Genomic DNA, 13,799 nt, shown 5'->3' on the forward strand with positions numbered 1-13,799 from the left:
GTGCACGATTAATGAACTTGTGTAAGTGTACAGATCAATACCATATCCAACATTTTCTGTATCAAAATTTAAAGCAACATTCAAAAACTCAGTACATTGCTATAATCATACTCACTTAGAAAGGAATCACCCTTTCCAAATAAAGTGAAAAAATATAAATATAAAATGTAATCAGATAATAGAAATAGAGAAAAACAAAAAAAGGTATGGATAGAGAAAGAGAAAAGTAGTAAAGTAACCAATATATTTGTGAAAGTCTTTTAAGAATCTTTTCTTGAAAATTGACCTATATTTTTGGTAGTACAACAAAATAAGGAAGAGAGTGAAATTGGCATGATTGCAATAATGGACTGTTAATGTCGCATTCCAAATATCGTGCTGATTATAATACGTGAATAATTAGGGGCTAAGCTTTCGAATATGATAGGATTGAAGATATCCATAAGGTGATTATCCAAGATTGCATCAATATGATTTATTTATCTCTTACATCAGTACATGCAATATGTAAAAAAAAATAAAAATTAGGGGCTAAATATTTGAACACAAGGTATTTCTACCGCTGGAAATTGCAATTGAATTTGAGATCTATAGATTTGATGTTAAATATTTGATTTTTTGTGCTTTGAATGTGGATGGAAATTTGAATTGAATTTGAGATCTATCCAATTGATGTTAAATATTTATAATATGGCTGGAGATTTGAATTGAATTTGAGATTCTTGATGTTTAAGATTTGATTTTTGTGGGTGTTAGATGCTGGTCTATATCTGTTTTTGGTGTTGATTGTTTAATCTTTCTATTTTAGTTATGATTAAATTTAAAAAAGTACTACTAAAGATTGGATTTTTTTTTATTTCTATGCTTCTTCTGCATCTGCTAATCTCATATTTTTTTCAGTTATTGATGAAGATGACTAACATTTTGGAAAGGGATCGGTTGTGGCGTTTAGCTGTAAGAAAACAACGGAAACGACATTTCTCCAAAAAGGATCTCTTGCAGCTTTTATCTGTAATAAAAGAACATAAACCAAAAGATAGCTTCGTAGCTGTAAGAAAGGAACGGAAACAGAGAGATATGTTGTTAACAACCGAGGAAGATCTGTTTGCTAATCTACCGGAAGAAATCACGGAAGAGATCTTGGGAAGACTCCCGATTCTGAGCGTTATGACGTGCAAGTGTGTACTTAAATCATGGCGCCATCTGATTGAGGGGGGTGAGTTTGGGATGTCGTATACTCCCAAACCAGGCCTAGCTTTCGTTTATCGAGACATGGAAATGCGGTACAATGTCTGCAATGGGGCCTTAAAGCCACTCTTCCGATTCGATTCACCTTCTCACATTCAATTTTCAGCTATTAACCGTCGTGTTATAGTTGCTTCAGATAATGGTTTGCTTTCATCGTGGGATCGATGGGCTAAAGTTCTATTTATATGCAATCCAATGACTCGTGAGTATGTCGAGCTTCCTCCTATATCTACTAGTATATTTACTTCCTTTTTTGGCTTTGGAACGAGCAAAATAAGTGGACAATATAAGATTTTATATGGGAATCAGTATAGTTGTCATGTATACACTACAGGGAGAGGCGCAGGGTTGTGGAGAAGCGTCGCAGCAGCACAACCAGGTATCAATAGATTGAATCGCAGTTGTGCTGCATTTTTTAATGGAAATCTTCACTGGTTGGCATATGATTCGAAAGATAATTTCTTCGTTTGTTGCTTTGATATTGAAACTGAGCTCTTTACTAGTTTTTCAATTCCTTGTGATTACAATGGCAAAAGGAGAGGCAACAATCGACTATATATTTTGGAGGGTCAACTATATTTATGCAATATTTTAGATTTTCAGCATGTTGTTATTTGGAAAATGAACATCTACGGGGATGAGAATTCTTGGATAAAGGAATATGACTTCAACTTGCTCGACCAATGTGCACATACGTACATGCTCGAAATTTTGGCGAATGGTGACTTGTTGTTTGCAAATACAAGTGCTTGTTCTCTATCCTCATGGGATGAGCTATTTATCTATTCCAAAAACACCGGAGCTATTGGAAGATATGTGCCAAGTTATAGTTCTCTACAAACTTCTTCTAAACTTGCTGTTTTTACCCCAAGCTTGATTTCGCTCACAGCCATGGGGTTTCAGAATGTTCAGTCACTAAGGTTTAATTAGTCAAACATAAGAATTGATTGTTATGTATTTTGTTTATTTAAATGATTCTTGTTTGTGGTACAACAAATTTCCATATTATATTACATTGGTTTTGATTGTAGCTCAAAAAAAATTTCGTGGACGGAGGTAGTATTTCTTAAACCTTGTTGCTCTCATTGAGATCTTACCAAGATTCCCCATTAGGAGTCTGATTGAGGGGTATGAGTTTGGGATGTAGTATACTCCAAAACGAGGCCTAACTTTCATTTATCGAGACATGGAAATGGGGTACACTGTCTACGATGAGGCCCTAAAGCCACTTTTCAGATTCGCTTCGCCTTCTCACCATCAATCATCTACTCTACCATCGCGTTTCAGTTAATGGTTTGCTTTCGATGTGGGATCCGTTATATTAGACTCTATTTACATGCAATCCAGTGACTCTGTGAGTACGATGAGCTCCCTCTTCTATCTGATGACATAATTATTTACACGCTTTTTTGGATTTAGAATGAGCAAAATAAGTGGGCAATATAAGATTTTATACGGTGATGCCTATAGTTCGTGCCAAGTATACACTCTCGGAAGAGGCTCGCCTTCGGGTAGATGACGTCACATGATGTATTTTAAACATAATTGTTGCAATATTTCTAATTTTAATAGAGTAAGGTAAGTCTAGATCGATTTATATTCACCAACCTTTTCTAACTAAGATGAAAAATCATGTAAAATATTAATAAATAATATAAACTCTACTTTATTATTTTGATAGGCCCCGTCTTATATTAATTTGTAAGAAATCCAAAGTCAATATCTCACGATCCAACTATAATTTTTTGTCACGTCATTATTCTTCTCGCTTCAATTCTACGCCTCTTCCGCGGGCACAAATATTAAATATCATTTCTACTATCAATTTTAGTTTTAATGGATAGTCTCATGATTATTAGTTACAGCGTCTCCTCTCCAACTAAAATAATCCCACAACTTAATCCTAAATGAATAGTCTTATGACAATTAATCATGATAACCGAACGTCACATAAACTAACACAAGTATATAATACTTGACTTAAAAATAGGAAAATTAACTTATAATACATAAACTGATAAAGTAAGAAATAATATAGCCAATTGCATAATGGGAAAAGATAAATGTACATAATTGTACATGTACATAATATTTTAAAAAATTTTAAATTTAAGTGAATTTAATTAAAAGTTAGTTTTTTTATTTATTGTAATATATGTAGCAATAACAAAGAAGTGATATAGAAATTTTATGTCGAATCTTAGCATGATTTCGACTATGATTTGAATTAATATACAATATTTAGTAGAAAATATATATTTTATTAAATATACAAATATTTAAGTACAAATTTTAAATCTTTCTTGAAATGTTGCAAAATTTTTAGTATGAAATTTATTTTAAATCAATTAATGTTTATAAAATGATTTTCAATGTAAAATGTTTAAAAAAGTTCGGTTATGTACGTACAATTATGTACGTTTATCACTACTCTTTTTTTTATTTGGGTTCAAAAAATCTTCTTATTCGTAATTTAATCAAGTAATTTATTATTTTCTTATGTTTATGAATTTGATCGTTTTATTTATGTGTGTTGTTAAATAAAATTGGTTTTACCCTGATCTGAGCAAAACTAACAAGAAATTCCCTCATTGCAATTTACTGATTTTCACATCCTACTCTAAAAGATACAAAGTCTCATGCAAACAAGAGCACAAATAGCAACACTTAAAAGTTAAAAGCACCCGAGATAAAGTTACAAGCTTGTTGGATTAACACTAAATTAATTAAACACACATAAACATAAATGAATTCAAATAATTGTATAGGATAGTTATACTCCCCAATTTAACAAGAAATTCCCTGCAGCATAAGTTCAAATCATATCCTGACTATAGATTAAAACAATGTAACTTGTTCACATGTTCTCAACGTTTACCATGGTCATCAAAAAGACCAAACAACTCATTTTGTTTCTGACAAAAACCACAACTGAATTCCAGCTTCAGATTTGGTTAATGATCAAACTGCAAATACATATTTCCAATCATAACAAATCATAACTCTATTTTCGTTATTTTAATTTGTTGGACGTAAAAGGGGCTTAAAATGTACCTAAACCCTATAATCGTTAAAAAATCGTGAAGAATATATATATTAATGAAGTACATTAATATTGATATAGCAGATGTATCAAATCCATCCGTTGCATTGATAAAATATGTTATAAACTTGTATTTTAAATAAAAAAACTGAAATCTTATTGTCATTTACTCATTGTCTAAAATAATAAATTACGAAGTACAACTTTTATAATTAACTAAAAAAAGAATGATAAAGCATTATATAAAAATTCTACTATCACTTCATTATAGCAAATACAATATGTCGTGTAAATACACATCGCGTTTCAAACAAAAGATATATTTTAAAACGTAAACTGAGTATGGTACGCTAAACGTCGAAACTTTGAACGACAAAAAAACAATTAACTAAAAACAAAGCCTGAAAAAATAATTTTTTTATATAGGTTTGAAAAAAATCCATTATTTGACACAAATAACTATCTTACAAAATATGTATGGGACAGTGTATTATTCTCTCATCATATCACGCATATCCTCAAAAGATCATAATTCGCTCTTACTAGTTATAAGTAATAAATATAATTATATAAATAGATTTGATTTTACTATCCGATTTGTAAATTAAATTAAAGAAATTTGACAAAATAATAGATCTCATACTAGAATTTGCGCCTTTTTTTAGAGACACTTTTTGACACACGAATCGAAATTGACGAGGATGATTTCTCTAAGTTATTGGAATTCCTTTCTTCGATTTCATTAGTATTATTATTGATTCTATCTATTAAAAGTATATTTACATTTTCCAAGAGGAATAATCTGATTTCTCATACGAGAATTGAATGAATATAATAATCTGCAACCCTTTCAGTATGTAGTTAGATAGATATTATTGCTAACTTAAATGAACAAAAATCAATTTGGGCATCTTAACAAGAATAATAGTATGTTTTATATGCCGTTTTCCTTGTCAGCCAATATTCAATAATGCAACATATTTTGACATGTGAGTTATTTTTTAATTAGTTGTCTTGTTTTAAACACTCTATACTGAACTTATACTTCGAAGAAGAAAAATGATGCATAAAAGTCATAGTAAAAATTAGTAGTATTATACTAATAACCTTAGCTTCCATTGATTAGTGATATTTTATTTTTAGTTAAAGTTGCGATAACTCATATCGTAGCCATTATTTTCTCTATCTTCACCCGTATTGTCATCCTTTTTTCTCTAAACTTAGTTTTCATTGATTGTGATATTATAAAAATTATTCATCTTGTTTTTCTCATCTCATCTGACAACTGAGAAAGTAACTATAGCTTAGGCACTTTTAGGTATATTTTATTCTGGTTAACTGTTATTTACATTTGATCAATTTTTTAATTCTTTATATAGATTATTAACAGTTTGATGATTAACATATTTCTTTAATCCAGTTTACTTTTAAGCCATCTCTCTTTTCTCACCTTTTCTTTGAGTATGTCAAATTACAAAGTATTACGAAAACGAAGTTAAAAGAGTATATATGTGAGTTTTTATTCCTTAGTATATATTCCGTTATTTGGCCAAATTTTAAACTTTTTGTGTTTGGGGCCCAACTTTTGAGGTATTTTTCGGTTTTGAGTCTTGACAGATCTCAAAAGCAAGTACATCATGATAGAAAACTACTACTACCAAATATGATATTAGAGAATGAGTGACAAATACAAAAAATATGTATGATAACAACTAACAACGGTCAGAAGTATAGTCAATATTGATAGAGAAGTTAGTGACACTAACTAAACGTAATGAAAAAAAAAACTCCCGTTGTTCCTAATAATTTAACACCATTTGATCGAAATGTAATAGCAATAATTTAACACCATTTGATCGAAATGTAATAGCAAGTGGGTTGGAAAATTTAGTGGCGCGTGTGTCGCATGTTTATATATTAGTTTTATAATAAAAATGTGAATAAGAATGCGTTAGTGGAATGCGAGGTTCACTACCAAAAATAGTAAAGGTGAAATGCGATAATTTTTTAGGAACGGATGAAAAAGAAATAAGTGATAAATTTTTAGAAATTGTGATAATATAAATTATAATGTAGTCAAATGTAGTAATAGAAATAGAGAAAAACCAAAAAAGTAACCAATATATTTGTGAAAGTCTATTCTATAAGGTGATATTTTAAAGAATCTTTTGTTGAAAAGTGGCCTAAACTTTTGGTAGTACAAATGTACAATAAATTAAGGAAGGGAGTGAAATTGGCATGATTGCAACAATGGAAAGTTAATGTCGCATTCCAATTGTCGTGCTTTAGAATACATGAATAATTAGAGCACTCCCACTGCTCTCCCTACAAACTCCCTTATTTCTTTCTAACTCCTGCCACATCAGTGCTACATCAGCACCAAAATTTATCTCCAGTTTTTAGCCAACTTTTAGCCAACTGCTCCAATGATTTCTCCCTTATTTCTCCCTTATTTTTCCCTAACTCAACATTTCATTTTTACATCGTCATTTTTAATATTGTTTAATTTTACCTACAAATGTGTTTAATAAATAAATTTATAATGAACAATTCATCGTTGTATTAATCATTGGAAAATATAATACAACGAGAAAAAAAAACTACAAATAAAAAACCATAAAAACAAAGATTTAAAAAACTAAGAGGGAGGGGCGTCCGGCGGGAGGCCCATCAGGATCTTCATATTTTGGATGGTCGACCAGAGGGACTGCTTCTCTTCTGGGGTTCCGCCGCCGGTGAAGTACAGCGTGTACAGCTGCGTCAGATTGGCGACATTGGCAGAAAGCGTGGCTTGTTGTATGAACTGGGGTTCCGACTGGGCATCCGACGATGCGCCCTTCCCCTTCCGTCTCCCCTTCGCCTTCTTCGCTCCCACAGGGCGCTCGTGCGGACCATCCCCAGTCAAGTCGATGGGGGTCGCCGCTTCCCTTACTCTCCCCACCGCTAAGTCGCGAGCGCACCGATTTCCCGTGCAGCGCGTTGTGCATCTCCGTCCGGAATTTGGGGAGATCCTTCAGCCTATCATAGATTTTCCAATACTTGAAGCCCTTCGACAAGAACTGGCCACTATACATCTGGATGGCCTCATCTCGGACCATGTGCTCGTTCTGGCCACTCGTCATGTTCGTCATCAAGTTAGAATATATACCGTTGAAATGGCCGCAGTCCCTCATGAGGCGCTCCCAATGCCGGCGGATCGCCTCACTGCCATGGTCCTTCATCGAGGCATTCTTGTTGGTCGTGTACTTCTCCGTAACCTGCGCCCAGAACATGATCTCAGTCCGGTAGTTGCTGCGCTCCGCGTCCTGCGTCGTGTCCGCCCAGCAGTTGGCTATCAGCTCGGACTCTTCGAGAGTGTAAGTAGTCCTTCGCTTCGGCTTCTCATCGAAAGCCGTATCAGTCGCAGCCGTCGACGCCGGCGCCTTCCCCTTCCCGCTCCTGGAAGGCGGCTCGGCGGGCGTTTCTTCCACCTCGTAGTCGTCCGTGCTGAGTGTCGGATCCGTTGTGTACGTCGCGGCCTGAGATTCTTCGTCGCCTGGGTTTGATCCAGGGGCGTTGAACAACAATGTGACTATCTGGGGGCGATACACATCGTCGGCTGGAGAGGGCATGCTGAGGGCAGACTGGAAGTACCGAGAAAGTCTGCATGGCGTAGGAGTCTGCAATGGAGACGGACCCGCATATGGATATTGGCCGGGAGGAGAACCCATCGACAACAACGAGCTCATCCACTGCTCATTTGCTTCATCAGTGTTGGGAATTTGCGAACTCAACTCTTTGCCCTTACCCTTACTTTTTCGGGAATTTTTCCTATTTGAACTCATAATTTTGAAGATTGAATATAGAAGATTGAGAAAATGAAGATTGTGTGTGATGAATGGAGGAGGAGGAATTATATATAGGGGAGTAAAAATAGCAGTTGGGTATTTAAAAAAAAAAAAAAAAAAAAAAAAAAAAAAAACGCCGAAAATACGCCGAACGCGCCCTACAGTGGCCGGCGTTCACTCGGCGATAAATCGGCGTTAAAACGGGAACCGGCGTTAATTCAGTAGAATTAACGCCGGAAAAACGCCGACTTCTCCCCATTGCCGGCGAATACTCGGTGATACCCGGCGTTAAAACGCCGGTTTTTATCGCCGAGTGCATTGGGAGTGCTCTTAGGGACTAAGCTTTCGAATATGGTAGGATTGAAGAATAAGGTGATTATCCACGATTGACTCATTCTAAGCTTTCGAATATGGTAGGATTGAAGAATAAGGTGATTATCCACGATTGACTCATTATGATTTATTTATCTCTTATACATCACTTACACGCAATCTGTTAAAAAAAAAAAAGGATAGTCTCATTTATTACGATGATTGGGACTTTTAGTATTACTAATAAAATCATGGTATTTAAGATTGATAGCTACCTTCAATTAAATATTTTGATGACGGGTTAGCATTACTAATTTGAATTTGATTTTTTATACATGTATGTGAAACTTATAACTAGAAATGAATATATATGTTTCTTTATACTATTAATTTGATTATCTTCATACGTCTGTATTATTTTTAATTCCATATCAATATACTAATTTGATTTGTTTTAATTGATGAACTCCTTGATTGTAGCGATTTGATCCGTTCCAACCCATGGAAAATATAAGCAAAATTAAACGTTACGTAATAAATATATTTATCAATAGCCCATCACTCTAATACTAATACTCCTACTAATTTCAATTAGGTTAATAAGGAACCGAAGCTATCACATTTCTCCTATAAATACTGCATATTTCTTAACACTATCTCATCTCCTAAACACCCCATTAATCTCTTCTCCTTTTTAACAGTTGTTTCTTCTCGTATGCATCCATTACATTTTTTTTTTGATCTCTTGTTCATTCAAATGGTTGCATATGCAATATCTTTTTTTTTCACTAGTATTATTATTCAAGTGTTTGCTTTCAATGCAATGGATCCAATCTCTATTACTCAAATGGGTGCATTCACTCCAATGGATGCAATCTCCATTGTTCAAATGTTGCATTCTATTCATCTAATGGAATCGTGCAGTCTGTATTGTTCAAAACTTCAAATGTGGATTCTTCATCAATTGGATGCAATTTTTATTTCTTTTTCCATATTACTAATACTACTATGATATTCCCCCTTTCTCGAAATATACTATTTAATTCATCTTTTCTGCATCGGGTAGAATGACGCAATTTATTTTTTCTTTTTTCATTATTTGTACATTTTCTATTCACAAATAAAATACTATAATGTAAGAGTTAAAAATTAATACTAGGATTTTTATATTTATTTGGTTGACTGACATTTTAAAAAAAGAATTTACTATCTCGTTACTTATTTTTATAATTTTATATTTTAATAAGATTTTTTTACAAAACTTTATGTCACACAATTTAGGCTGACTAAGCATAAAACCTCTCTGATCATAAACCCTCTTTCATTTCACGTCTCTTCTGTGATCATAAACCCTCTCTCATTTCACGTCTCTTCCGTCTTCGCCGCGGGTAATCTCCTTCTCCAATCCGCTTGTTTCCTGTTTTCGCTCTGTTTTTGTGTGTTACATTGTTGAAATTGTTAAATTACACCTCTGTTTGGTTATACATTTTGTTTATTCAATAATCTGCAGTTTGTTGTTTGAAATTCCAATTCCATATCACTTTTGGCGTTTTCGTTCCATGTTCATCTCAAAATGTCTTATTATGAAGCATATTCCATAACTGATCTAGTTTTGACTACTTGATTTGGTAGCGATATTGCGATCTAGTTTTGACTTCATGGACTATATTAGGAATTATTAAGTATGAAGCATTTTCATTAACTTCCATATTTTTTGAAGCATGTTTAAGTGATTGATTTGAATCTGTGTGGTTGTATACAGTTTCTGTGTAGCTAAAATTGAGCAAAATTATGTGAAATTAGAACATTTAGGTGACATTTGAGTGCTGAGGGGTTGTTTTGTGCAAAGGTGGGGGATATGTTTAGCAATGTGGGGACGTTCAATTGATGCTGATGACCTTTATAATGTTATATAATCTATTCTTGATTGAGCTTTCAAGTTATAGTTAATTACAGGCCCTGGAAAGAAACATGGTCCTCTATGTAGATTCACTATATTAGACAAATATAGTTTAATTACATGAAATTAATCTAGTTTATGTACTGTTTATTAACTTCCATCCTCTGTTTTCCATTTATTTCAGATGGCTTCGCCCTCAATTATTGAGGAGCTTAAGAAACACTCTTCAGAGTTTTCAGTGTCTGATGTAGTTAAATGGGAATTTGGTAATGTTATCCCATTTGATTTTCTAGCGAATAGTTTGGTAGCTCTCTCAGAGGTTGATGAATGGGATAGTTGCTTAACCAATATTCTGAGGGCTGTCATAGAGTCATCACCCACTGATCTGCTTGCTGTGATATGCCTACTCGCTAGGAAGGTTTTCGACGACAATGGTTCCTATCGTATTAGTGCTTCTAGGGAGGTTGTTGTACGTGCGATAGCTAATTCATCTCAAAAGACCAAGCAAGTTATAAAACGAAACCTAAAAGAGAATGGTAATGATTTAGCTTTAGTTGCTGAATTGAATAGGCCGGTGCTGCTAAGACCTCGTCGACCCTTGACCATTGGGCATGTTTTTCTTAAGCTGGAAGTGTATGCTAAGGTAACTATTTATGTTATAATAATGAAACTTTGTTTAAAACATATTTTGTTATATTTTATTCTCTAGTTATAATCTGATTTATTTTGTATCTTAGGATAGTGGAACGGAAGAATGCAATAACTACAAGATGTATATTTTGCTTGAGTTATTCAATGCTTCATCTACATTTGAAGCTAGAACTTTGGTTCAGTTTCTTCAGGTGAACTGTTGAGTTTTGTCTTATCTTTTAATCATTCTATTTATATATATCATTCTTAATTGCAGCCACCATGGGATCCCATCCCTTTGACAAATTTAGTGGAAGCTCTGGCCCGTGCTGCTGTTTATGCTGACAAGAACATCCCTCCACAAGATATTTCTACACATCTTGTAAAAGTAATTTCAACCAACCCTTTAACCAAGCTGTTCTGTTTTGCTATTGATGTTAGCTTTTTTGACTGTTTGGTTTTGTAGGCTGTCAGAGTTAGTAAGCAGATTTACAAATTGCGACCTAGAGTTAGTTTGTTTGTGGATGCAATTCATTCTACTGGAGATTACAAGGACTTTCCAGAACTTATTGGGTTTGGCCCCGGGATTCCTGTCAAGCTCAAGCAGCCTGTTGCTGTGAAAGATGATTTGCTGGAAATTTATACAAATTTTAATGAGGTAGAGTTGGTATGTGAGTCGTACATCCCAGGTGCCGTATGCGCTCAGGTATTTGATTTAACCTCCTTTGACTAATTGCTTATAAATCATTTTTTCTTGTTCTTTTAGTAAATATTAATTTTTGTTGTAGATTCATGGGGATGGGAGACGCATTGACATATTTGTAAACGATGATTGTGTTACAAATATGTATTCCGATGTTGGTGAAGTTATCTCTAGGTATATTTATTTCACTTAAATATTAGTATTTGTGCATTTTTTAGTACTTATACCTTTTTTTTCTGCCAATTGTAGACTGAAGAAACCATCTATAGAATCTTTCATATTAGAATGTAAAATGGTCGTTTGTGAAGACTCTAACTGTAATGTTAGTGTATATGTCACTGACCTTCTCTACCTTAATGGGATGTCTCGTCTGATGGATCAATTTGAATCAAGAATTCAGGTTTTTGCTTAACTTTACATGTATCATCTACTTATGATTATTAAACATTATATTTTATTTTGCTATTAATTTGATTTTCTTCTGATTTTTGCAGCTTTTTCGCAGTTCCTTTGACACAAAGACAGGTTCATTTGAGCTTGTTAACTTTAAAGAATCAAAGGATCTTGAGACTATACCATCCTTTTTAAAGGATGCGAATTCAAGGTTAATCCTTTTCCAAATCATGTTTTATATGTTATTTCATTTCTAATTGTGTCATTTCTTTGCATATAGCTTGGTATTGAAGAGATGGATTTCAGATTCTTTTTATCAGCCATCAAAGCAACCACGAGATTGGTTTATTTTGGAGAAAGATTTGTTCGTTAGGATTCAGTATGACCTAAATCTGATCCCTATTGCTGCCATTCGAGAAGAAGACAGTGGAGGTAGAGACGAATTTACTAGTTTGTTGTTTTTGTCGTGATTGTTTTGTTTGATTTTAAACTGACTTTTGTTTTTTTTTGTCGTACTAGATGCTTATTCATCTTTTCTTTTGGCGTCTTATGATGACATTAAAGAAGAATATGAGGCTATTTGTTATATAGGTAATTATCTATCTATCTTTTTGTTTTTTGATGTTTTTCTAGCTAACATGTAATATTCTCCCGTTCTTAGGTTCTACTTTGTCCGAGGCCGAGATTGAAGAACTTTCATCTGGTCTTTGCTCGAACCTTATTAATGAGCCTAAGGTATTAAGGGTAGACTCTTTATTTGCTTTCATTCACATAGTTCTGAAATATTCCAATCTTTGAATGAATTTGCAGGCATCTTACAAGTATTCAAGTGAGACTAGTAGTCTTGATGTGTGGTTTGAACCCTCTCAGGTATCTATACACTTTGTTTGTTGCTAATCACATCTAAAATGTTTCTGAATGATTGAATTTTGAAAATTTGGTTTGTTGATAATTATATCTAGGTTTGGGAGGTCAAAGCATCGCTACTTGCTACTAGTAGTGATTTCCGTGCTTGCTTTGGTGTTGTAGAGCCTGATAAGGTACTTGCTTAAAATTTGCTTTCCGTGCTTGCTTTGGTTTAACTGTTCTCATCCTAATTCTTTTTTGCTCCTAACACAGGGGATTTGTCTATGTTTCACTAGTTTCGTTGGTGTCAAAAGTGACTCAAGCAAGGTTTCAACATCAAATATGGTAGTTGCTATACATGCATTTTATGTTCAATCTTAACTTTGTGCTTGAATTCCTTAGTAAATTACTTGGTTGCTCTATATAGGTGGCTGATTTATACAAGTCACAGAAGCATATCAACACTGAAGAGGAAGCTTGATGAGTATTTTTGTTTAAATGACTTGAGCTATGTTTCATATAACCTCTGAATTTGCTGGCTATTTGTCATTATCCTTTTGTCTGACAGAAGAAATGTTACTATGCACACTTATCTAGTAGGACTACTTGGGATTGATTTTGTGGTTTCAGTTAGCAAGTGTACTGTGGTGAAAGTGTTCGTCTAGGAGTTGGTGAATGTTTTCCTCTATATAAATTTGGCCTTTGTCAATTAGTTTGATTGAATCTACTCGATTTTATATAAATAGTACTTTAAATTTAATTTTTGTAAACCAAATGTTTATTATTTTAGAGTCAAGTATATATAAGTTTTATCTATTTTATTAATCCAACTACCGGATTTGATACATCTTCTTTATCAATATTAAAATACTGCATTGAAATGTATATGCTTCACGA

General features: G+C 33.6%; 2 protein-coding genes across 2 annotated transcripts; both read left to right on the top strand.

The window, feature by feature from the left end:
• Positions 1-846: 846 nt before the first annotated feature.
• On the top strand, positions 847-2,178 carry LOC125195474 (F-box protein At5g49610-like). Its single transcript, XM_048093621.2, has one exon. It carries the CDS (start codon positions 862-864, stop codon positions 2,176-2,178), a length of 1,317 nt encoding a protein of 438 aa, XP_047949578.2. The 5' UTR covers positions 847-861.
• Positions 2,179-9,770: 7,592 nt separating this feature from the next.
• On the top strand, positions 9,771-13,728 carry LOC125194010 (DNA ligase 1-like). Its single transcript, XM_048092000.2, has 15 exons — positions 9,771-9,818; positions 10,515-10,973; positions 11,068-11,172; positions 11,238-11,348; positions 11,427-11,666; positions 11,749-11,837; positions 11,913-12,063; positions 12,158-12,267; positions 12,337-12,488; positions 12,576-12,647; positions 12,718-12,791; positions 12,867-12,926; positions 13,019-13,096; positions 13,176-13,247; positions 13,330-13,728. The coding sequence occupies exons 2-15, from the start codon at positions 10,515-10,517 to the stop codon at positions 13,381-13,383; spliced, it is 1,827 nt and encodes a 608-aa protein (XP_047947957.1). The 5' UTR covers positions 9,771-9,818; the 3' UTR covers positions 13,384-13,728.
• Positions 13,729-13,799: the final 71 nt, after the last annotated feature.

This window comes from Salvia hispanica, chromosome 4 (genome assembly GCF_029641045.1).
Source record: "Salvia hispanica isolate PSC_SH4W2 chromosome 4, Shi_PSC_v1, whole genome shotgun sequence".
Lineage (NCBI taxonomy): Eukaryota > Viridiplantae > Streptophyta > Magnoliopsida > Lamiales > Lamiaceae > Salvia > Salvia hispanica.